At 39.0% G+C, this 27,058-nt stretch overlaps 1 protein-coding gene across 1 annotated transcript in view; it reads right to left on the bottom strand.

Moving 5' to 3' along the window:
* Positions 1–27,058, bottom strand: part of GFPT1 (glutamine--fructose-6-phosphate transaminase 1) — a 69,286-nt gene that overhangs the window by 21,416 nt on the left and 20,812 nt on the right. Inside the window, exons 4-12 of the mRNA XM_030877440.2 lie at positions 21,328–21,453; positions 15,694–15,752; positions 14,354–14,488; positions 12,896–12,957; positions 11,543–11,622; positions 8,234–8,339; positions 6,303–6,466; positions 5,287–5,382; positions 547–644 (exon numbers count right to left, since the gene is read on the bottom strand). Of these exons, the coding sequence (XP_030733300.1) occupies positions 547–644; positions 5,287–5,382; positions 6,303–6,466; positions 8,234–8,339; positions 11,543–11,622; positions 12,896–12,957; positions 14,354–14,488; positions 15,694–15,752; positions 21,328–21,453 (926 nt within the window). The remainder of the gene's footprint in view (positions 1–546; positions 645–5,286; positions 5,383–6,302; positions 6,467–8,233; positions 8,340–11,542; positions 11,623–12,895; positions 12,958–14,353; positions 14,489–15,693; positions 15,753–21,327; positions 21,454–27,058) is intronic.

The raw sequence follows: 27,058 nt of genomic DNA, 5'->3' as shown, positions 1-27,058 counted from the left end.
AACACTGTTAAATTCCTAGGCTTCTATATTGACAACCAACACACATCTTTGATACAGAATTTCAGCTTCCAAAATAACAATTTAAAGAACAAAGTCTATCAGAAAGAAGACTTCCTTTCTTTGCAGAAATGTGCCTACCTAGTAAAATCCTGTTGAGGTTCACACAGCCATCTGTCTGGGGCAAGTGAACAATGATACACAAAACCCAGTGACGGCTCTAACAGAAGTAGGCATGCGCTGTGAACTGCAAGGCCAGGATGGCATAAGAACGTTTCCACTCTTTGCCTTTCATGAAGTTAGTTGCAGGCGGTCTACCTGTATATCTAAGGACCTTTCTAAAGCAGATGATCCATTGATAAATAATTCCAAGTAGCTATTAAAATTCTCTCCCCAACCTTCCTGATTTTTGCCATCACAACATGAAAACAAAACACGATGTTTTAACAAAAAATAGTTTTACATGGTGTGTTACTGGAGATACTGTTTATCTGCAGATATCTTCTAATACCCAAAATGACACAACTAAAATTTTAAGAAGCCACTTACTGCTACACCAGCATGATAACTTGTTCCACAAGCGATAAGAATCAAACGCCGACACCTCTGGATCTCCTTAATGTGATCCTTCAAACCGCCCAAATTCACTGAAATAAAAGTTTGTGGATATAATTATTTAGGAAAGAACCATATGAAACAGGTATTCGCTTTTCATGAGTGGCCAATGCCAATCTGGGAAACAACACTGCTGTTTTAAAGCACTCATATTCCTCTTAGGAAGCACAGTTCTCTCTCGTTTTGAAATGTAAACGAAGTAAGTCCGAACTTAACTGGCCACCCCCAACTTGTAATTAACCTTCCTCACCCCCTGATACACCTACACAACTACAGTATCTACCACATCCTACCTTGTTCGGTCATTTTTACATTCCTCTCTTCAGATTAAAAGGTATCTTAAAGGCAGAACTATAGGGACACGGACAATAGATCGGTAGATGCTGGCGGCTGGAGGTGGGGAAAGGGCTGACTACAAAGGGGCTTGGGGAAATTTTTCCGGTGAAGGATCTGTGCTAACTCTTGATTGTTGTACAGGTTGTTCAGGATTATGACCATGTTGTGGAAGTTGGTCAAAACTCGCTGAATTATACATTAAGAACAGTCAATTTTATTATACCTAATTATATCTCAGTAAGCCTGCTTGGGAAAAAAATTGTCTTGCTTGTGTTCATCTCCATTACATGCCCAGAACAGTGCACTGAACACAATATAAACCACTCTCCTCTCAGTCTTTCCCATCTCAGTCAATGCCACCCCATTCACCTAACAGCAGGGTCATCCATCCTTGGTTGCTCAACAGCGACTGCACAAGCAAGTCCTGTGAGCCCCACCTTCACACTGTACCTCTAACACCATCAGCCAAGTCCAACATCCCTCCCCTGGACAAGAGCCGTACCCTCCTAACTTCTATTCTCTACCTCCCAGAGCCTGTTCTCCACACACGGCCAGGATGATCTTTTAGAGGGATTCTTTAAAAACATAAATCTGATCACAGAACCCTCCAATGAGTCTGTCCTCTTTCTGTCTCTACAGCCACGTACATGTTCTGCTAAGGGTGCCTTGTCTATGGGTCCTTCTATACATGGCGAGTTTTCTACCTGTGAGAAATTTTCATCCAACATTCATTCGATTGTTCAACTAATATTCTGAGCACCTACCAAGGGAATATACTGTCCAAGGCACTGTGTGGCTACCTGACAGTTCAGCGTCTGGCTGATGAGAGCAATGAGCATGCCCGTGGGCAGCATCCTTCTCCATCTGACCCACCGTCGGTCTGTCTACTCTGCCCCTGCTCTTTATCTCCTCCACTCTTTTCTTCTACCTTAACTAGTTACAAAATGGAACCAACATATATGTTTTGCTTTTTATATTTTTGAATAATTTACGCTATTCCTTTTAAATTTCAATACTGAGAGGGCTGATTATATTTCTCTATTTTAAGAAACTAGTTATGGGGGCTTCCCTGGTGGCGCAGTGGTTGAGAGTCCGCCTGCCGATGCAGGGGACATGGGTTCGTGCCCCGGTCCGGGAAGATCCCACATGCCACGGAGCGGCTGGGCCCGTGAGCCATGGCCGCTGAGCCTGTGCGTCCAGAGCCTGTGCTCCACAGTGGGAGAGGCCACAACAGTGAGAGGCCCGCGTACCGCAAAAAAAAAAAGAAACTAGTTAACAACGAAAAGCTTCACTGGCTTCCCAAGTAACTTTGGAATGAAGTCCAAACTCCTTACATGGCCTTCAAGCGGCCACAAGCCCTGCCTCCTGCTTCACTCTGACCTAATCTCCTAGCACTTCTCTCACCCAGGCCACCCCAGCCAGACTGGCATTCTTGCTGTTCCTTTTCGTGTACCTCTGCCTCAGACCTCGGCATGTATTGAAAAGACTTGAGGGAAAAGGAAACAACATTAAGAGGCTTGGTAGGGAGTCATGCAAAGGCACATCAGTTTGGAGATGACTAAGTATAAAGTAGACAGACTATCAGAGAGACTTATATTTCAGATGATAATCAAGAAGGACAGGGAGGTTAGACAGTGAGATTAGCTGGTCACAAGCGTTTCCCTAAAATTAGTCCTAGCAAATTCCCTGATGGCCGAGGGGCGTTTGGGATAGTTCTGGAAGGAGTCGCCCATGGTCTGAATTGATGCTTTGGAGAGGCTCCTACTTCTGGTAAGGGAGACCACTACTACAGCAGGAGTGTCTGGAGGAAAGGGGTGGGATGGAGCGTGAACACCACTGAACACTGGAGGCTAGTCTGGCTCCATAAATGACTGGCAGTGTGACCTCTGGCCAGACCGCAAACTGACAGAGCCTCAAATTCCTTATCTTAACAACAAAAAAAGATAACGGCTATCCTGTTTATATTATAGAACTTTTATGAGGGACACATACCATAGATAAAAGTGCTTTTTAAAATCATGACTTTTCAAAGTTTATCTCCTTCTTTTCCCTTATAAAACAAAACTTTTTCCTAATCTTATTTCCATTCCATACCATAACAGTATTTACTGCTACTCTCCCCGTTCTTCCACTTCAACCACCTTCCACAACCCCCTCTCCCACACCAGCAGATAACAGGTCCTGCTCTGGAGCTCCTGTTTCTCTCCCAGCCTCCGCTGCCCTCCCATTCCCCATTGCTTTACCCCAGATGGGACAACATCCTTACTGGCGACTGCATCTCGGCCTCTCGCTCCTCCAATGCACATTGGAGACTGGTACCCAGGTCACTTCAGTAAAGCTCCATCACCCCTGGCTCCTAAGTCTCCTAACAGTTCTGCAATTTCTACAAAGGGAGGTGCCCTTCACACTAAACAATGCATTCACGGCCCTCCTGGGCAGTGCCTCTCACCTTTTTCCCTAGACTTACTGCTCTCTATTCCTCTTCAAGTACTAGAGGTGGCAGGCAAACTGGACTACATATTATTTCACAAACAAATTTCTGATGGTTTTCTACTATCTCCTCTTAGCAAATGCATTCTACCCAACTGCAATGCTCCCATCCATCTTTACCTACTTAAACCTTCCAAATCCTTTAAAGCACCACCTGCCTACTTCATGGAGCCCTCCCTGGCCCCCTGTCCACAAACAGATTCATTCTCTACTTCCTCTAAATTGAACACTAAACTTTAAACATTTCAACATTAAACTGTGTTTCTAATGTCATTTATCATATTTTACCTTTCTTTAAATAGTTAATTATGTATTCACCCCCCTTCCAAGAACCTCAAGGAGGAGACCGCAGCAGAGACAACTTTCCTACAGTCCCTGATACGTTCAGCATGGTGCTCCACACACCATGTTCACCAGATGTTCAACTTATAATTCAGCCTTCAACAAATCTCTCCTGCTGAGAAAGAGTCTGATGCCTCCAGAAAAGAAAAGTATACAAAAACCGCATTTATTCAGAGGATCATTCTCTATCAGTTAGCAGGACGTGACATAAAAGAGAAGGCACTTAATATTATACGTATAACACACAAATTCAGGAAAAGATTGTTGCATACCAGATATAATTTCTCCAAAACTGATTCCTAACACTGAGAAGTTTAGCCCAAAGCTTGTTTGTTAAACTGCTTATTAAACTGGTCATGAAGAATGTTCCAAAAATGTGATTTAGCGATAGTTTATGGATATCCTATGACCACAGAAAGTCAATCTCAAGCTCATCCCACCAAGGTGCAGAAACTCCTGTGACACAAGGTCTAGAGAGAACTTCCAGAAGTAAGACCAGAGCTGCACTGTCACCCCACCTTAAACAGGCAGGAAGGTACAGGTTAGGTTATCCCATAAGGCACTAGGCAAACACCTGGAAAACCTCTGGGAAGTTCACACTTCACTCATTTATAAACTGAGAGAGAAAACCTAGGCTGAACAGATACAGCAAGCTTCCCAACAAGGGGACCAGGTCCCATTCTTCTGAGAATTCACAGTGTTCAGAACAGTCCCTGGTACATAGTAGGTGCCCAATAAAAGATTTTTGTAGTGAAAAGAAGTTAAATGTTCTTAATGGTACACTGAAGGACTTTTTTTTTTCTCCAGGAAAATCACCTTAATAGTCCCATAACTGACAACAATTTTCAAATGTGACTTCCTAGGCATTTTTTATATTTTTCATAACCATTTTAGAGGTATGTCACTTACCATAAAATTCACCCTTTGAAAGTGTATGATTGTGGTGTTTAGTATTTCAGAGTTGTGCAACCATTACCACTATCTAACTTTAGACGTTCATCACCTCCAAAACACCCATATCCATTAGCAGTCACTCTCCACTCCCCTGTCCCTTCAGCTCCTGGCAACCATTATTATTATTCCCTTATTTTTTATGGTGGTAAAATATACATAACATAAAATTTACCGTTTTAACTATTTGTACGTGTACAATTCAGTGGTATTAAGCACATTCACATTGTTGTGCAATCATGACCATCACCCATCTCAGAACTTTGGCATCGTCCCAAACTGAAGCTCTATACCCGTTAAACACTAACTCCCCATTTCCCCCTCTCCCCAGCCCCTGGTGACCACTAATCTACCTTCTGTCTCTACAAATCTGACTAACCTAGATACACCTCATATCAGTGGAATCACACACGGAAGGACTTTTAAAAGAGGACTGGGCTCCACTGATGGCTGGCAGCCATAGCTATTCTACAAAGGACAATGAACCCTATAAGGCTGTCAACGTCAACCCCCATGAGAGACTTTGAAATAATAACATAATTCACAAGTAATTACCAGTATAGTCATCAAAGTTGACTCTTCCTCTCATTGTGTTCACAACTGACTCTGGCTGCTCAAAAATTTCCTTCTGCATAAATGAACTGAAGTTGCCTAAAGTAATATAAATTGTATCATTAAAACAAAAATTAACAAGCCAAAGGATAAGAAATTTGTATTCAACTAAAAGTCTATCTCCTTTAATATAATCTTAGTAAATGAAATGAAACGAAAGGTCATGCAGTAGAGAACAATATTCATATATGACATTTTACCCAATGGGAAGAAAAATGAACAAGGAGGAAAAATACTTTTATTAACTTCATACCTAAAATATGCAATTATAGAAAAACAGGGGAGTGGGAAAAGCTTAAGTTTTAGAGTCAGATCTAGGTTTAAATCATGATTCTATCTTTTAATAGCTAAGCAGCTCTGGGAAATTCCTTAACCTGTAAAATGATCTGTTCTAGCAGCTATTTCATAGCGTGGTAGTGTGGATTAATATAGAAAAGACTTGACATATAGCCATTATGCAATGAACGTTAGCTTGTTTTTCACCACAACCCCATCAGAAAGGACAATAAAAACCACAATCACCATAATCATAATAGTTAATAGTAGCAAACATTATATAGCGCTCACTAAGCATGTCAGACACTATTGTAAGGGCTTAATCCCCAAAACAACCTTAGTGAGGTAAATCCTATTATCCCCATTTCATATATGAGAAAACTGAAGCACACAGAGAATAAGAGAGGAACAAAGAATAGAACACAAACTATGTTTATAAAGTATCTTAAAACATCAAGTACCACTTAAATAATTGATTTCTTTTTTCATGTGAGAAACAAGAAACCATGAATTCGTTTGAAGAAGTATTGTCAAAACAGCAGATAATTTCTCCAAAGAATCATCCCCCTTTCTGGGGTTATCCCTTCACTAATCTGTATTATCAGATTCCTACACCAGGTCAGGAAGGAGAAAATATCCTTTCCATTGAGGACACCAAGGTGTAACAGGATAGAAAGGTTCACCCTTCATGATCTGCTGGAGTTCCATTTGGAGGGTCTGCACAGCTCGTCCAGGGTGATCTCCCGCAGTCCGTTTAATTCGATGGATAGAAAGACGGCCATCCACCACTGCAGCGACATCATCATCCTCGAGAAAGATGACACGATTGGTGTGTTCTATGACAGCACTAAAAATGTTCAAGGAGACAGTACAATCAATAATCTAGGATGATTATTATAAACACAACTATCATTAGGACAAAAGGACCAAGTTTAAATACAAAGTCTATCAACCTGCAATATCTCTGATAACTTTCTGGTTATCAATGCCATTCCCTACAGGGAAATGGAGGAGGGGGGTGGTCACTGCAGACAATGAAGAAAAGGAACTCTGTATGGCAACCAATTTGATGAGATCAGATGAGAAAGCATGCTTATTTCCTCCTCATCCTACCTATCACCAGTCCTCTAATCATAACTCCTAAATAGTTCCCAAAGCTTCTCTCTGTGTCCACCACCACAAACCAGTTCAAGCTACCATCAGCCCTTGGCTGAACTACTGCAGGTACCTCCCAACTTCCACCCACATTCCCTCTAACCTCCCTCATCCACTCTCCTTTTCTGCCAAAATGGACATCAAAAGACAACCCTAATCAAGATTTCTCCCTCACCAACACACCGCTCAACAGCTTCCCTTTAGCTCTTAGGAAAACAGCAAAATGCCTTTACCATGACCCCTACCTCTTTCTCTGGCCTTGTCTCCCACCAAACTTCCTCTCCCTATTCCAGCCACACTCACACCCAGCCCAAGATCTCACAGGCTGATCCATCTGCAGAGAATAACTGTTCTTCCCTCCACCTCCTTACCTAATTAACTCCTAATATCTCCTTAACTCTCAGTTCAAGCACCATTCCCTTAAAGAAATGCACCCATAGGAGGGTCAAGTCACCCTGTTATAAGCCTTCTGTAGTTCGTGTCACAGCTGGAATTCTATACTTGGTGACCACTCACTAAAATGTGTCTCTCCCATTAAGGAAGAGCTCCTTAAGGACAAGTAATATTTTTATTCTTACCCGCCATTATCTCCTGAGCCAAGCACATGGCTTTGCTGGAAGTGTTCAATACGAACGCATGAGTGAATGAAAAGAGGCCGAGACACTTCTGCAACTTCCAGATTATTTAAGCCAAAACTGTCAACTCTGTAACAAACCTACCTAACGACAGCAATGACACATCTCAACACCGACTACATACCCTACACACCTGTAAAATTTAGAAAACACTGAAGCTTGTTTTCTCACTGAGATAATACATCCCCTGCAGTCGTGAACTGCATGATCATACATTTTTAGATCCCCTTACTTTCAGGCACAATGAATGATTCAAATAGCTGTTGGCGATTTGAGTGATTCCATTTTATCCTCATTACTATTCGTATTTCATTTATAAATGCCTCTAAGCATCCCCACTGCATTTTCTCTCAAAATGTCCTAGTCTAATACTATTTCCTATATAAAAGTGATTTTGCTGCCAATTACTTCTGAATTAAAAAGATATGTCCACGTTGGATTAAAACTACAATATAGATTAGCAATTATACTATAATTGGTATGCTCCTAAGCCATTCTACTCTCCAATCTAAAATCTCTCCTTCCTATAAAACCTGGGTTAAGGCTCTTAAAAAAAGAGGAAAAAAAAAAAAAACACGAGCTCAGAGTAAATACACTGGAACAAGTCTCAAGGACTTATCTCCTTTGTACACTGACCTACATACTTTGAATTGAGAGCAAAAACGTTCTAGAACACCATCTCCAAAAAGGTCACCTTCACATCCTTAATTAACAAAGTTCTCCTCTACAGCATGACTAGATATATATACAAAGTGACCTCTTGGTTTCTTGTAGCATGAGCAGTTTTACTAAGAATTCTCTCTGAATCAACCAAGGAAGCTCACCTCGCATCAGAAGCAAAGTAATACTCCACTGCTTTTTCTTCAACGGGGAAAAGGCAAGTTGTGCTGTCCACACGAGAGAGATTACAGCTTCCTTTCTTATCTTTGCCTATATTATAGAGTTAACAGAATCAGCACACATGCAGAAAACCATGGCTGATATATAAATATACATAATTTTCTACAAAATCAACAAAAAACCATAGCAATGCAAAATAATTCCAGCAACTTTTCAATGCCAGGTAGATCACCCTATTTCCATGCAATAAGCCAACAAGAACAACGGGCATAGAGTGAAAGAGCAGCTATTAAAGACAGCGTGGCAGATACAGTGCTGTGCTATACGTTCTTTAATGTAATATTTCTTTTCCAAGTAAAAGGCAAATAATTAATGTCACTAAGTCTTTTTTTTAATGTATGTATAGCCTAATTTTAATTTAACTTCATACAAAACTTAATGAAATTAATACATATAAGTTTGTATACTTAAACTTATCATTAAAGTTACATTAAAAATATCAAAACTGTGCAGTGAAAAATAAAATGAAGCCTAGTGGCATATTTTTATTATCTCCTAACAAAACTTCTCTAGATTTTAACAGTAAGTCAGCATAACAAGTCAAAGTTCAGGCTACACTAATTCTGATCTAAAAACAAAACAAAGATACTTATAAGTCTCTAACCATGGTATATCATACATGGCAGCTACTGCTAAGGACTGGAACTATAAACCCAGAACCTCTCCTTTCTTAAAATTGGATTTTCTTACATTACTTTCATGTCAGGATAAAGGATAGTCCTTTTGCAATGATAATATCTTTTAATTCTAGCACTTCAGAATTCTGGCATTTCTACTTAATTTGTCAAGCTATTGATGAAGAACTTTTTTCCCCTCTGCTTATTCACAACTGAAGTCAAAACCAGAAGGCATAATGAAGTTTGACGAATTTGCCAAATACAGAAAATACTATTAACTGAAGGCTATATAAATGTCACAGAGACAAAAAAGCACCTTTCTCTAAGATCAGGACATAGTGGACCTTGTAACCAATGGATACAATGGCCAGAGGATACCATAAATATACTTGTAAAAACTCATATTGTGTCCATCCTCTAAAATGCATGTCTATAAAAACTTGATAGTAATTATTCTTGGTAACCTACATTCAAAGTTCTCCACAATCCATGATTATTTGGTGTGTTTTAGGCATGAAAGTAAAATAGCTCTTTCCATCCAAATTCAATAGCAGAAAAGATACCACACTTTGAAAAACAAGTATAAGATGACATCCCAGAGAAGATAACACTATAAAAAGATAAAACAGATCAGTGTTTGCCAGGGGCTGGGTATGGGGACAGGGTTGACTACAGAGGGTCAGCTGAGGGAACTTTTTAGGGGATAAATTGTTCTTTATCTTGATTGTGGAGGTGATTATACAACTTTATGTGCTTGACAGAACTCATGAAATTGTACATCAAAAAGAGTGAACTTTACCGTATGTAAAAAGGTGAATTAAAAAACAGGCAAAAGGATAGGCCAGCACCTACATTTAAAAATTTTTAAATACAACTAGCTTTGGTTATAAAATGCCCTACTGGAGTTGAGTTTCACCATATTCTTTCTACAAATATTGGTTATTTCCTTCTTCAAGTAACAGGGTATATTTAAATACAATATTCAGAAGAATTCAAGGTATCACTGCCTATTTAAATGAAAAAAATATTACCACTTGACATCTATATGACTGTTACAATCTGTAAAATGTCTTCCCATCTACTGTCTATCTCCTCTGATTTCACTTAAGTGGAAACGATTATTATCATCCTGCTTTATTTGGTCAGTAGTTATACCTGGAGAAAATAGCAAATGCTTGAAAGCCAGTCCAGTGTTTTCCCCTTTATACAGCCTCTTCAATAAGAGGCTGTACTTTTTAAACTAAACTCTGCTGAGCCATACCTTATCTACCTACTAGGAGCTAGAGAAATCAGGGTTACTAAAGCACAACCCCTGATCTCAAAAAGATGTCTCACGATAAATTTTTCTTCCAACTTCTTAAGACCTTAGCCAATGTTTTTCCATTGCTTCTAAAAGCAGCCTAAGACATTGTACAAGGTAATATATCACATAAGTAATATATACACAAGCAGAATTATTAACAGAAATCTGGAACTCTGGATCCAAAATTTATACTGGTAGGCTAGTTTTTTTTCTGCAAAGAGAGGGAGGGGAGGAGGAAAATAAGTTCTAACATCTCAGGACTGAAGGTTATTTAAGGAAGTAACTTTCTGCTCTAGGTAAAACAGTGAGAGCAGCTACTATCTAAAGATGAATAGGTTTAGAGTACTTTGCTACATCTTCTTCAAGAAACCAAGAATTATGCATGAATAATATGGGTTTCAATTTCCTGAATTTACCATTCCCTGTGTCTTTTACAGAGAGAGCTTTTAGGAAAAAAGTAAACAAAAATAACACAGCATTTTCTGTCTAATTATATCAATAAAATGATCCAGCTTGTACAGCTAAAAAGATAAACTTCAAATGTAAATTTTAAAAAAACTCCAAATTCAAACAAAGCCCATCAGGTATCAAATGTAAAAATATAAACGTAAAATGTCATGCATAAAACAAAACCCATTTCAACATATTTCAGTTAAAAATTAGGCTAAATTATTCAAATAACTACCACAGAGGTCAATCTAGAATAGCCTAGCACGCAAACACAATGCTCTTTTCCTAATCTCAGCATCTTATTTATAATAATGTATCCTACATGGTTTTAATTTAAAACAAAGGAAAAAACTTTAAAATTTCAACTATTTCCTCAAATCTCAGAGATCTTAAAGAAACAAATTATTAAAAGCAGTTTTCTAAATGCCAAAAGCAGACAGACAAAATACGCTCCCACAAATTAGAAAAATAATGTCAAAATATGTTTCCCCATAAAATAAGCATATTTTTAGAGGCCCAGCACATTCATTCACTCCAAGAACAAAGAATTAGTAAAGAATGAACAAAAGAGGATAAGATTCCTCCCCATCATGCAGAGTGCATTTCCCACCTCTTTCTCCCTGTGATCCCCACCATGTGAATTTTGATCCAATCTGAGTCCTAGCTAAGGATATACAACAGAAAAAAATTCTACTCGTCAGAGAAATCACAAAAACAAATTCTTTTCATGTCTAGACAGAACTATATATATGAGTGGATCTGACCAAAGGGGCATTTAATCAATTTTAGGAAAACAATTCTTTGTAACTACTGCACTCAATTTATACATTTTTCCCATGGCATGATGCAGGAATAGTTTTTACCTGTTCTGTAGAGGATTGGAATGTGATCAGTAGACAGTTTATGTTCGCTTCGTACACCAATCAACAAAGGGCTACCTCGTCTGTTAGTACAAAATTAAACAGAATTAAGCCATTTTTATAAGTAATGCACTAATGATACAAAATTTAAATGATGAGGGAACGCTCTGCAAATAATGTTTAAACTCTCCCTCCAAGTTCGACTTCAGATATAACGAAAGAATGACATAAACAGAGTTTTTAAAAAATATTCAGAGGTCAGCCAACTATGACCCACAGGCCAGGTTTGTCTGTTTTTACTGGAACACAGCCATGCCCTTTCTTCTACACGTTTTCTACAACTGCTTTCACACTACGACAGCAAAACCAACTAAGTGGTTGCCACAGAGGCAACATAGCCCAGAAAGCCTAAAATATTTACTATCTGGCCTGTTACAGAAAAAGTTTGCGGACCCCTGTTCTATAATGATGCATTAGAAAGTTTTCTCCTTTTTAATGTAAAATGAAACCTTTCTTTTGATGTGTGAACAATATATGAACATTAGTCCCCTTGACTTCATTTTAAAGACAGCTCTCTCTTACGAACTCTTAGGGTTCCACACTGTTCTAAAAAGGACTTCATGATTAGGCTTGAATATCCCAGCAAAAGTAGTAATGGTACAATTATCTAGGACTCTGTCTAGAATATAGAGTTCTGAAAAATATGGATATTTTACAAAATATTCAACATCCAAATTCACAAAGTAACAATGGTGCCCCACTACAAACAAAAGGCCGATTATAAATGCCAAAATGTTTTTGCTTTGTTAAGGGATTCTGTTACATGGAATAGTGGTAAAACAACAGACAAGAAGGGCATATGAAAATAAATATAGTCGACCTCCCATATGCATGGGTTCCACATCTGCAGATTCAACCAACTGCAGATTGAAAATATTCGGGGGAAAAAAATTCCAACAAGTTCCAAAAAGCAAAACTTGAATTTGCCACACACTGGCAACTATTTACACACTACCATTTGCGTTGTATTTACAACTATGTATATAACATTTACATTACATGAGGGTATGTAAGTAATCTAGAGATGATTTAAAGTGTACAGGAGTATGTATCTAGGTTATACGCAAACACTACACCATTTTATATAGGGGACTTGCACATCCATGGATTTTGGTATTCACGGGAGCTCCTGGAACCAATCCCCCATGGATACCAAGGGATGACTCACACAAGTATCTCTAAAAAAGGACAGAGCCATTATGGTGAAGGGCCATTCAGAGTGTACAGGGGATAAGCTTAAAATGCTAAAGTTTCAAAATACACATAATTATTAGTCATTATAAAATTTACATATACCTTGTGCCTACTGCTTGGCCAGGAAAATGAACACTTTTAAATACAAGTGCAAAAGCACCTTCCTATAGAGGGAAAAAAAAATGCATTAGCATTATATATTATAATCAATTATCAAATGTGAAATGCCTAAAATATACTGGCTTCAGCACAGAAATGTTTTGTTCACACAGCTACTCTTTTGCACTAGTTTATAAATGAGTCTGAATTTTAGGTAGACACTTACTCCTGAGCTTTGATGTATCCAAGATCCACTTTTTAACCAAGCCCACTCTTGAAATAGGCTCAGTAGATAATAGCTCCTAAACAGACCATTTTAAAAGACACCTTTGTACACGCTACCAATACTTCTCAATAGGTACATCATATCTCCCATACTATGCATTAGTAAGGGAAGGGCAGAATCAGAAAAGATCCCAAGCTCCATATCCAAAACCCATTCTCTGGCCCAGTAATTTTATACCACTGTTAACTTCCATCCTTTTTGTCCTTGATATTGGAGACATAAATATACACAATCACAATTATTAACATGCACACCATACCGCCCCCCCTCACCCCAAACTCCTCAGGGACAGGGCCTAAGGAAATCAAGAATGAATAAAGGAGGAACACAAGGTAGGAGAAGGAAGGAACAGAAAAACGGCTATACGAGTACAAACAAGAAAAGGCTGGGAAGGCACACTACTCTGCCTTGAGTAAAGAGAAGTTCTCTATCTTCTCTACCTTCCTGACTCCTTTAGCTGCAGACATCATAAGATTTGGGTGGAGATGGGAGGTAAGGGTTGGACCTTCACAGAGAAGTAAAGGGCTTTTAAATGGAAAAGCCAGAGTTATGAGTGGGATTGGGGCGGGGGTGGAAATCACTATGTATTTGGACCTTTGTGTATCTTTGATATCTTTAATCTTTAATTAGGACAACTGGGATGAGATCAAAAACAATACCACTTTTCTCTCGGGTTGGGAAATAATTTTCTGTAGAGGTACAGGGCCAAGGAAAAGTCCCCATAAGGAAAAATGAGTTGACTGTACTGGCTGAGACATGCAGCCATTATCCCAGAATAAAGAGTGTGTATTTCACCGAAGCTACCCTTCGCTAAGTTACTGACTAGAAGAACACTTGAATGAGCAGGAAGCAAGAAGGTGATGAATCCCCAAGTGTGTGTACTGTGTACACATTTGTGTGTGGTGTGTATGGGTTTATGTGTGTGTATGCATAGTTTTTGGACAAACTGCTTTTGGATTATTTTTAGTTCCCATGACACTAAACTACAGTGAAAGAAGTAAAATCATTAAAACAACAGTCTCTCAAAATTATTCAAGTTGAATAGTTAGATACATGGGAAATAAAAGCAAAAAATACTTAAGAAATAAGCATAATTCCTACTTATCAAAGTTATTTTTAAGCGTTTATCGTGATTAATGTCGGCAATAATCATCTTTAAAAGTGTGGTTTAATACCAATTGTTGGATGACTCTCTCCACCAAGGTAGTAAAACTTGTATCTTGACTTTCCCGATTGTCATACATGTACTTAACAAGCTTGGCAATTGTCTCTGTGTCTGTTTCAGATTCAAAGTCATAGCCTTTGCTTTCCTGTAATTAGAAAGGAAAAAATTTTGACCCATTCAAGGAAATATTCATAATATCTAAATCTTTTCTACACAATTCTTCCTCAAAAATCTCATTACCCAACTTCTAGTCTCTTTTTGACCACCACACCCTGAATACCCACTCTTTAAACTTAAGGTCACCATCTAATTACGGTGAATCCAAAATAGTGAGGTGATCAAACATACTTATAATTATATAAATCTATGTATGTCATATATGAATTAAATACATTTTAAAATAATTAAAATATAATGAAATATATAACATTCACAAACCACTAATTCCATTATGAATATAATGATTCCTTCTTTTTTTTTTTATAAATTTATTTATTTATTTATTTTTGGTTGTGTTGGGTCTTCGTTGTTGCTGCGCGGGCTTTCTTTAGTTGGGTCGAGTGGGGGCTACCCTTTGTTGTGGAGCACAGGCTCTGGACGCGCAGGCTCAGCGGCCATGGCTCACGGGCCCAGCCACTCCGCGGCACGTGGGATCTTCCCAGACCAGGGCACGAACCCGTGTCCCCTGCATTGGCAGGCGGACTCTTAACCACTGTGCCACCAGGGAAGCCCATGATTCCTTCTTTAATGATGATACTTCACTGTCCAATACAATGGCCATTAGCTATAGGTGGCTATTTAAATTTAAAGTGAAATAAAATTTCAAATTTAGTTCCTCATTCATCCTACCTCAACAGCCACATGTGGACAGTGGCTACCATACTGGGACAGTACATGTACAGAAAGTTTCCATCACTGCAGAATGCTGAACGGGACAGCTCTGAGAAGTCACTCATGAAGTCATCATCATTACCATTACTATATACTACACAGCTATTTAGGGCATGGAGCCTTCATTCAATCTGTCTTGAGTCCTCTAACACCCTAGAATCTTTTAAAAATGACACTGTCTCTCACAATGCAAAGACATCCCCCCAAATTCCAATTTTATTTAAGCTTTTGGGTCATTTATAATCAAGCCAAATAATTATTTTCTTTTCATATAAGAAACAAAAAAGTTCTACTGTCAACAAAAAAAAGTCCAATAAACCACCATATCCTTGTAACTGTCTTAGGAATTATTTGATCACATCGAGATAGGATTTACTGCACATCCCAACAGACAACCTCAATGCTCTCATTAGAAGTATTCTTCAAAGACTGGTAGTCTTTTTAGGTCACTTTACTTACCAAAAACTTCTTCAAGTCTTTGTAGTTGGTGATGATTCCATTGTGAATAACAATAAATTCTAAAAGAGATAAAAGTATTGATGACCAAAAAGTTATAGGTCTAATAAACACTATAAATTGCCATTACTATTAAGAGATTTTTCTCAAGTCAAAAAATTTGTTACATGCTATACTTTCAGCTGTAATCAAGTATTATCCACTTTTCATCATCAGATTACCCTCAGGTAGATCAGCAGCACAGTTCACATGTAGAAGCACACAGTGCTAAGAGGTGGGTATGGTGGGTTAATATAATAAACTGGAGTCTAGAGACATCAACTTCAGTTGTGGCTAAACTACCAGTCCAGTGCCACTACGTAAAAGAAGCAGGTTCCTCGGGCCACTTTCCTCATTTGCAAAATGAAAGGGTTGAACTAAATAACTATTATTCTCACTTCTTTGTTCATTCATTCTTATGCATAAAACATTCCTAAGTTTAAAGAGAAAGGCTTCATCCAATTTACACTAAATGAGTTTAAAACCAAAGTTAAAGAATTGAGAGAAAACGGACAGTTACTCAGTTCTATAGTTTACTTATCTGAGGCCCAGAAAACTCCCAGAATGTCAGATAAACTAAAGTTAAAGAAGCATTTCAAGATCAAATACAGATGACAGTGGGATAATTTTCATCTTTTTTTTGATTAAATAACTTTCAAAAACGTAAGAATGTGCAATCAGGAGTTGACAATATTATTTGTAGCCACTGACAGTGTATGTAAAGTAAAGGCAACTAATGTGGATTTCTTATTTAAAGTTCATGTAAATCAGGAGAGAAATTACCACTAAATTCAATTTTATATCAAATTATCAAAATGTTTTTTAATATACTTAAAGATCTGACGTTAAGTGAGCTTGAACTGAACACGTTCATTACAAACCAAATGTTAAACACTTCACTAGATTTCTAAGAAAAGATACCACAAAATGATACTACAAAAATAAATCTTAAAATTTTAATGCTAGAACACAGGGAATCATAAATAGCTGATATAAAGCCTAAAATTAAAGCCAAATTCTCAAAATATAACATATAGTTTTTCAGAAATCTTTTATAAAGACCTTGTCAGTATTAAAAGTTTGAGTAGTTAACATTCTAATCCAATAATTATGTGAAGCATGAAAAACCTAAAAAGGTAGCTACTGAATTAAACTACAAAATCTTACCTCAAAGGGATATATATACACACATACATAACATATAACTCAAAAATTTTGTTAAATGTTTATATACAGGAAGAGATGGAATAAGGAAGAGGAAATAAGATAGACGCTAGACTTATTTTAGTATGCCTTTTTTATAGGTATGACCTCAGAACTATGCAAATATTTTAAATAGTTTTAAATAAAAATTATTTTTTAAAGAAAATCAATTCCTAAAACTCAAAATAAAACATATTAACATAATGCTATACCCAGCTAGTAGAACAATTACATACAGAGGGATTATTCCAAGTGACTCCAAAACATAGTAATTTGATTATACATCCCTAGAGAGATATACCCTAAGGACAAAAAAAAATAAAAAACAGTCAACATACTGTTATGGTAGTGTTGACATTATGATTCCATGGTACACGTAGCATCTGATAGATCAAATAAGTATGTTGCTGGTGTTAACTAAGTTTTTAAGTGTGACTGAAAAGAAACACATAAATCAATGAGGTTAAGTAAAAATCTTACAGCCCTGGATCTGAATTGAAAGTGTTAGTGTAAAATTACGTTGTGTTTTCTCTTTAAATTTACACATGCACATACACAGAGGTATATATATTTCCTAGCTCTGCTCACTGAAAAGGCCTAGGTGCAATGAGCACTTCTAAGACCTGGTTTAGTCTTTTTTTTTTTTTTTTGGCAGTGCAATATAGAAGTACATGGTGGTGTTACTAGCTTGAGATAACAGAAGTTTTAAAAGATGACCATTTACTACCAAGTAGCCTCATAACAGAAATGTATCTCAAGTTGCCAAGGCTGTAGAAAATATGCAGGATGGGATGGAGATTATTCTTGTGTTTAACAGGGTAAAAGAGTTAACTGCTAGCCCAGCACTATAACTGTACTTATTTGGGAAAAAAACTGGTTTGTTTCAATGATGGTTTCATCTTTCATTTCTTTCAGCTGGGTGGGAAATAAAAGGACACATGCTTTCCTGAGTTTTACGTGTTCTTGTTAATACACGTTTTGTTTCCATTAAGCCTGCAGGAGTCCTCCTGGGTATTTCTGAATTGTGTTGTGTACATGTGTGCCTGAGAGCTTGTCTTCTTACAGCATTTAGTTGCTGTTTGCCTTTTTGTTGGATAAAATATTAGCAATGTATCCTTCCCATATTCCCTGCCATCAAACCTATTATGATCCAAAATCCTCATCAAACATCTGGTTTTAGAACTTCAGAGATGGCAGTAAAACAAAAAAAATCCTTGGACAAACCATCCCCTCCGTAAGCATGGGCCTATGCTGAAACTTTCCCTCACAACTCTACATTTCTACTTCAAGTAACTGACCTTTCAACTCTATCCATTTAGAGGAACAAACCATGGAAAGGAGGTACATATGTTTGCCCTCTTTCTATAGGCCTCATCTTCAAATTTTAGTTCTGTCACACAAGAAAATCTCACTCTGTCCCCTGTGTCCTTTTCTAATCTTGACAAAGAGCAAAGTTCCTTCTAGAGCTATCCATGCTCCTCAGATCTGCTGTGTGCGCTGTGCGGACTCCCAGTGAAGTGGAGGGTGAGAGCAGGCAGTAGACTCTAAGGCACTTTCCTCCACGTAGAATGGCAGGTTGTCCCTCCCCGCACTCTCCCAAGAAGATGGCCTGATGCATCCTGGCTCCGTGTTCACACAGCTTGTCACTGCAGCAGAAGACACATCTACGCCTTCGCTATTCAAACGTGCGTGGCTCTCTAGCATGACTAAATAACACGGGAACAATCCATCTCTAAATAAATACTACTGACTGTGCTGTTTCTTCTAGAGGTGCCTCTGCTGATGTATTTCTAAGCCATACCAGTCCTTCCAGTTTCAGTGGTGGAATGTGGCCCCCTAGTTACTGTTGGGGGTTACTTTAACCATAAGGTAAACCCTTCTCCAACAGTTTCAAAATACTTGTGACTTCAGACATCAGTTCAGAGAGCTTACACTTTGTCAGCCTTCACCTGCTCCTTAATTTTCGACACTACGAGGTGGAGTTATCAATGAGATCACAGAAGCTACTGCTGGAAAAGTTTGTAAGACAAAAAGTCATCACATGTTTCTTGACTGTCATAACTGAGCAATGTTTTCTGAGTCTGAGATGTAGGCTTTGGAGGAGTAATGCTAACAAGTTATCTGAGTATCCAAGAGTCTGAAAGACCTCTCCGGAAGTACAAATATATAACAAAGAGAGAAGACAGTCATCAGGGAGGATGCTTACTTACACAGTGTAACTTGGATCTGATCGTTCTCCTGGCACAAAGGAGCGAGTACTTTCAACAGGACATCTACGTACTAAGAGGTGGTATGGCAATTAACTTCAGGGCAAAACTGAATCAAGCATTCTGTATTTTGGAAAAAAACTTCGGTTTTTTTCATGGAAACTAGATACTCTTCTCTAGTTTATTGAATTTTTAAAATGGAAGATCCTGCATTTTTAAAAGGCCTTTTTACATGAAGTAGAATTTCTAATTGACAGATCTAGAAATCAATCTGAATTGGACAAACTATGGATTCAACATGCAGATGAGATTTCCTCCTACGGTTACCTTGAAGCAGATTTGATACCCACCCTCAAAAGAATCCTATAAAAAAACAGCTTCAAAACCCCTTTTTAATCACAATAGTGCAGCAAAACCAGAAGTAAACAACTGCCTGTTAACCTGTTATTTCAAATATCGACTGAAAAGCCAACAGGCATTTTTTTGTGCAGCTTTTTAAAACACTGTTAAGTTGAAATATCAAATCTGCACAGCACCATCCCTTCACAGAAGGCAAGAAACTGCCAGCACATCACGTGGGAGGCCATCCTTGGTGCTGTCGGCCATGAAAGTGGGCCTCCTTCAGGATCTGGCTGAGGTGCAAGCCAGGGCCTCGGCACAAATGCAGACTGCCTGGCACGGGCTCAGGGTGCTGGCGCTGGGCCCGGCGACGAGGTGGTTTAAGCCACTTTCTGGCCCCCCGGCCCTGGCTATTGCCGCTGCTGCCGCTGCTGCTGCTCCCGCCACTATCACTGAGTGAAGACTCTGTGTCCCGGGATCGTGAAAGACAGGCTTTCTACTACTCCTTTTGGTCTGGGGGGGAAGATGGTGGTCTTATTCACTGCCACCCCTTCTTTTCCTGGGGCAGAGGCACTGGCTCACAGCAGCTGATGGAGGGGAGCGACGAGGCACCGCAAGAGGAGGGAACAGAGGGCGCTGTGTTTCGGTGGTCGCCACGCCCACCCCCTCAGGCCTTGGCTCCATGGTACCCACCGCTACTTCCAGCATCTGCTCCGGGCCCCCCATGTCACAGCCACCACGGCACCCAGGTTTATAGTCTTTAATTATCGTTTCCACTGAAAGAAACTAGGACTCCTTAGAGAAATGGCTGATTCCAGGTTTGGGGCAGGATTAGATAAACCTGCAACATCTTGAACTACCAGAAAACAACAAAGACTACTGAGCCTACTTGGGTCACATCAAAAGGACTCAGGAGTCAACCTGAATAAGCTCCCAATGACTAAAGATGGGAAGTTTTGTGCATCAATATAGATAATTACTTCAGTGTTTTGAAACAAATGAAATATTTTAAATCCATGAATTTATAATAATACAGTAAGTATAAAAAGGAACTCTGTTCACCTTAGAACATTAGAAGCGCTTCATTTGAAAAATGGTAAATAAAGGGGAAAAAAAATCAAACATTTATCTTGCCTTTCCTATACAATCTGTACATCAGGATAATCAAGTGGTTAATATGGAGAAGTTTCTCTTTATAGAAGTATTTTAGATAATAAATGACGAAGGGAAGATTGTATTAGACTATCACCATTTTATAACCCCTAAAGAAATAATTAATATTGGCAATGATTATCAATGACCTAACACAAAAAGAAAAACATCCAAACATTACAGGTACAAACAAATACCATACCAACTTATAACACATAGAAGGGACAGAGAGTTATGTGAAATGACACCACAGGATGCAAGCCATTAGCAAGATCTAGACTGTAGGAAACTCTACAGGACAAACAATAGAGTAAACTGCAAGGAAGAAAGGAGAGAAAAGGAAAAGTCTCTTAGGAGACTTAGGAGATAAATCAATCTACTAAGTCCTTGCCTTTTAGAGATACACACTTACATAATTACTAATTCAATGCTATGATATCTAGTTATCTGTGATATATCTATCTATATGATATCTATTGGCTTCCAAAATAATCTGGGTGTGGTACAGAAAAATATAACTGATTATGTATTGATAAATGTTAAAGCTGGGTGATGGATACATCAGGTTCTGTATGCTCTCTACATCTGAAAATGCTTGAAATTTTCCATATTAAAATAATGAAAACAGAGTTTTCATTCTTCTATTATTGGCCCTCTACAAACACTCCAGAGCATGTACAGTCTGTCCTGTCCATACCATTATTTTTATCAGAGCGCTGGGGATGGCTATTGACAGGATTGGGTTCGCCATGCGTTGCCCAACGGGTGTGAGCTATTCCAAGGTGTACATCAAATTCTATATCCAAATCCATATCTTGTTGTTCTGAAAAAGATAAAATAAAAAACTTCAATATTAAATCATGCTGGAGAGATAATGCTATAAGCTAAAGTTAAATGTAATTATTACAGTTCTGCTCACCTGGAATATATAATTATTGAAACTGAAGATCAGGCATATTCAAAACAGTAATTAAAAGACTTACAGGAGTTAATGCTGCTGAAATATTTAGGGCAAATGGTTCCAATAACAACCAAAAAAATGTATACAAAGAGACAAAGCACATGTGACAAAATGCTAACAACTGGTAAAACTAGATGAAGTATATGGATGATTAATGTACTATTCTTTCAACTTTTCTGGAGGCTTGAAAATGTTCAAACTTACGGTCAAAAAGAGTTAAGGTGATTTTTTTAAATCTGTATTTAATCCTTTCCTTGAAAAAAATCAGTATCATTTTAATTAGACATGTAAAAAAAATTCATTTTCTCAGGCTTGCCTGGTGGCGCAGTGGTTGAGAGTTCGCCTGCCGATGCAGGGGACACGGGTTCGTGCCCCGGTCCGGGAAGATCCCACATGCTGCGGAGCGGCTGGGCCCGTGAGCTGTGGCCGCTGGGCCTGCGCATCCGGAGCCTGTGCTCCGCAACGGGAGAGGCCGCAACAGTGAGAGGCCCGCGTACAGAAAAAGAAAATTCATTTTCTCAATGCCACACAACATTATGAGTGCAATTTCTTTGGTCCCCAGTGAATGTAACCATATCTCACACCATAAACTGCAATTATGAAGAGCTTGCATAATCAAAAAATAGTCCTTGAAAACAAAGCAGCACTATGAAAGTATGAGGTTATGGGCTGATGTTCCTCTGTCTTGCAAAGCAGCTATTCTAATTCCTTCTCCTTACGAACTCCCTCTTCTTGCTTCCTCCAGGGAAAAGAAAAAAAAAAAGACAGTTCTAGTATAGCATCTACCAGTAACGTCTCCTTCTAATTTCCTAAACAGAAATTTCATTTGGCTAAGAAACCAGGTAACAAACCTTATCAGAATTAGGTCTAAATTAAGAGCAAAATGCTCAGAAGTGTGAACAGGAAAGTCCACGCATATTAGTACGTAGTCTTTGTAGATTTTATCCTGGTTTAAACAGTGGTCATCCTAAAATACAAATCTGATAAAGAAACAATGCTTAAAATCCTTAAATAGACTTCCAGTTGCTTAAAATGTGGTTTGCATCCCTAGCTACCCATATGAATCATCCTAAACCTGGTCACGTGGATTTAAAAAAAGATTCTCAAATTCTAACATACAACCAGAGAACCATTTTCTCACAAGATAAAGCCCCAACACCTTTTCATGGTATACAAAGGCCCTTCACCATCTGGCCCCCACCTACCTTTCCATCCTTCTCTCCCAACCCTCTCCAATCACTCCTCGAAGCTTTCAATGCACCTTTTACAAATAACAACAGCTAACATTTAAGGAGAACTTACTCTGTGCAAGGTACTACAGACATCTCCCCACTCTATCCCTATCACTGTGGCCTAAGCCTCCATCATCTCTACATGGACTACTAAACAGAATCCTAACTGGTCGCCCTGTGTCCAGTCTTCCTCTGTACAATCGAACCAAAGTGATCCTCTCAAAACAGAAGTTAGATCACGTCAGTCCCCTATGCAAAATGTTCCAGTGGCTTCCCACGACACACAAAGTAAAATCCATCATTCTGAAGACCCTCCATGACCTAGCCGTCAGCCTCCTCTCTAGCCTCATCTCCTGCCACTCTCTCCCTCACCTACTGAGCTCTAGCCCCACTGACTTCCAGCTATAAGCAGGCCAAACCCACACTGAATCTACGCACTTGGTGTTCCCTCTGCCTAGAATTCCCGTCTTCAGACAATCACGAGATCTCTGCTCAAATGTCATCTCTACCATACTTTTTCTTCATGGCACTAATCATTACCTAACGTTATTTATTGTTTGTCATCTGGCCCTCTCACTAGACAGTAAGCTCCACCTGGGCAGGGAGTTTGCTTATCTTTTCTTTGTCCTAAGGGCTTAGAACAATGGCTGGTATATAATAGGTACTCAATAAATATTCATTTTGTTATTGAATCCTCACAATACAATTAGGTACTGTTAGGTACAACTGTCCCCATTTTACAGATAAAGGAACTGAGGCTTCACGAGGTCACAGAACCTGCCCTAGGTCACAACTAATAGGAAACAGAGACAGGATTTGAACCCAAGAGTGCTTGACTCCAGAACCTAAGACTAAAACCACAATGTATACTCTGCCATACTATTATAACATTTATGACATGTTGTCTACCCGGCTTCTGCCAGAATTTAAGATCCACAAAGGTAGCAGCTTGTCTTATTATCTTTGAATTGTAAGCACTAAGCTACATAGGACAGATACTCAAACTTTTGTTGGGTAGTTCAATCAATGGATAAAATCATCAATGTATTCTTTTCTGGCTTAACTGTGTTCTGAAAAATTAAGGCGACCTGATAAATGACCTCCAGAAAAGTAAGGATTTCCATTTATTACTACTTAACAGGCAATGCAAGCAGTGAAAACATTTGACTAGTTTTTGGGGTTAACTATAATTAAAAGCAGTATGTGCCCCCACTTGCTGGCAAGAGAAAGTACATTGGAGAAAGCAACAAGAGTCTATAAAATGAACTCATTTCAAATTCACGGTAATTACCATACCTATTTCACTGTTGCCAAAGGAACATTATCTAATGACTAATAAGAAAAAGATCATTGCTATGACAATACGCATATTCCCCGCAAGAAATATTGCATGTTTTATAAATTAATCAGGGCTCCAATCCTGACTCTTCCTATCCAGTGTTACTCCATTCTAAAGCCCCTTGTTGAACCTTAAGTCTAGATAACGCTACACTCAGTTTTCTCTCCCCCGCCCGCCACAAGCTGCCAAGCAACACTGAAGAAAGTCACAAAATTCTCTAAATTGAGTCCATTTCAAGTTCATGGGTAATTATCAAATCTATTTAACTGTTGCCATTTAAGGAACACGTATCCGTGTTCCCTATTCACTAAACTGAGAACTCATTCAATTCCCCAACAGCTCATGACATTTTTTATACTTTTTAAGCCTCAATCCTACCTATATCATCCCTCAATCTACCTTACTCAGGTTTCCCCTTCACCTCATAACTCTGTTTAAATTAGCTTTTCTTTTCCCTTTAACTCCTGTAAAGGCTAACTCCCCACCTGTGCCTTGACCTTTCTGAGCTGTAACGCCTCAATAATTTCCTTTCTTGCATCTTCTGTCTTCCCCCCACCCTTATTACTCCCAAGGTTCCTTGCCCTCTGTGTACCTATTCTCAGATGTCATCTTTCTTTTTTTTTTAATAGTTCAAACATATTTAATTTGCTGGTAATGATGAAACACTCAAATACCTACACCCAGATAACAAATGTTAACATATAATCATTTGTGCTTTACATCTTTAAGACATAAATTATTTAAAAAATCTTTACTTGTTGTCATGCCCTAGAACAGCAGTCCTCTTCTGCCTTTCCTCTGCCCCCAAACTTCACTGCTTTTACTGCTGACACCATCTAATGTCAGTACCTGCTCCTCTGAGCTTCAATTTTCTCATCTGCAAAATGAGGATGATAATTTCACCTACTTCATGGGTTATGACGAGGACTATATAGAAGGCACCTAGTAGAGTGCCTGGGACACAGAAAGCAATCAATAAATGTTAGCAAGTATTATCAAAGTCAGGAGCTACCAAAAAGCAATCTAATGGTCTTCTCTGAGATGTCTTCCTTCCCTTTTGTCTTAAGAGGTTAAACACTAAAACTTGCTGGGAATAATAAAATAAACATCACAAACATCGAAATAACCACACTCCGACTTAACAAATGCTAACGTCTCACCATTTATGCTTTAGATCTTTTTTAAAGCCTGAAATGTGGGCTTCCCTGGTGGCACAGTGGTTGAGAATCCACCTGCCAATGAAGGGGACACGGGTTCGAGCCCTGGTCCGGGAAGATCCCACATGCCGTGGAGCAACTGAGCCTGTGCGCCACAAATACTGAGCCTGTGCTCTAGAGCCCACGAGCCACAACTGCTGAAGCCCACGTGCCGCAACTACTGAAGCCCACGTGCCTAGAGCCCGAGCTCCGCAACAGGAGAAGCCACCGCAGTGGGAGGCCCGCGCACCACAGCGAAGGGTAGCCCCCGCTCCTCGCAACTAGAGAAAGCCCACGCACAGCAACAAAGACCCAACGCAGCCAAAAATAAATAAAAAATAAATAAACCCTAAAATGTAAAAAAATGCAGTTGGTGCCTCCTTTATACCCTGCTCCATCCCTTTCCTCCCCAGAGGATTCACAAGAGCTTTCCCACCTATGCCTTCAAATTTCTATTATGCTACTATATTCATAAATTATAGTGTTCTTTTTTTTTAAATGGTACAATACTTTGCATATCCTTCTCTAGATTGCTTTTTTCACTCAACATTAAGTTCTCAGAAATTATGCATGTCCCCACATGCAGAACCAGATCCAGTACACGTCTTTCAAAAGCTACACATGGTCATTCACTATCACATACAATTTATTCCAGGTTGCTTCTAAACTTGGCTGCAATGCATCTTACTGTCATGTCTCCTTGTCATAGTGTTTCTTTTGAGTACCTGCCCAAGAGTGGAAGTGCTTGGCCACAAGGTATAGGCATCTCCCATTTAGACATTGCCAGATTGCTCTTCCAAGTGATTCATCAGTTACAAACTCACCAGCACTGTCTCCAAGTGACCCATTCCAGGAAAGGGGTCACATTCCTGCAGGAGGAGGCATGTTTCAATATGGTGACATTCAAAGATGGTGATTCTGGTCACAATCTGCCTTTCTAGCCTCGCACTCATCTACCAACAAAGTAGATTAAAAGGACCGCCTACCATTCCATCAAACTTGCTTTCCCTATTCTTATCTTTTTCCAAGCTAATCTACTCAGAAGGTCCTCCCTTCTCACCTTCACTGCCCAAATATAATTAGCAGCCATTCCTTATGTATCCCAAGTCTTCCTAACTTGTGGGAACTAGCTCTCCCCTGAATCTTAAACCAATCTGTTTATTCTCTCCTGTAGAACCTACTATAATCAGCCTGGTAAACAGGATGCAGTACACACATTAGACCAAATATTTATAACCACAGTTTTTGAAGTGTAGCTTTTGGGGGTGTCTGCTTTATCCCAAGCTAATCTTACCCACAATACATAAAAAATAAGTACTGATTTAATTTGTTAAGCAAGTACAGTTGACCCTTGAACAACACGGTGGGTCACGGGTGCTGACCCACCCAGCAGTTGAAAATCCGAGTATAACTTATAGTCAGCCCTCTGTGTCCAAGGTTCCATCTCCATGGATTTGACCGACTGTGGATGGTGTAATAATGTAGTATTTACTATTGAAAAAAAATTCGCACATAAGCGGACCTGAGCAGTTCAAACACGTGTTGTTCGAGCATCAATTGTACCACAAAGCTAAATGTCTGGCTTATGTGAAAATTAAAAATGACTAAATCCATCGTTCTCCTCTTCCACCTGCACTTCTTTACAATGGTAACAATGGCATCCGTTTGAGCAGGTATATAAAAAACCTACTGTTTTCTGG

The sequence above is a fragment of the Globicephala melas genome, chromosome 12 (assembly GCF_963455315.2).
Source record: "Globicephala melas chromosome 12, mGloMel1.2, whole genome shotgun sequence".
NCBI classification, from domain to species: domain Eukaryota; kingdom Metazoa; phylum Chordata; class Mammalia; order Artiodactyla; family Delphinidae; genus Globicephala; species Globicephala melas.
Note: the sequence above shows the minus strand (reverse complement) of the source record. Positions and strands in the feature narration are given on the sequence as shown.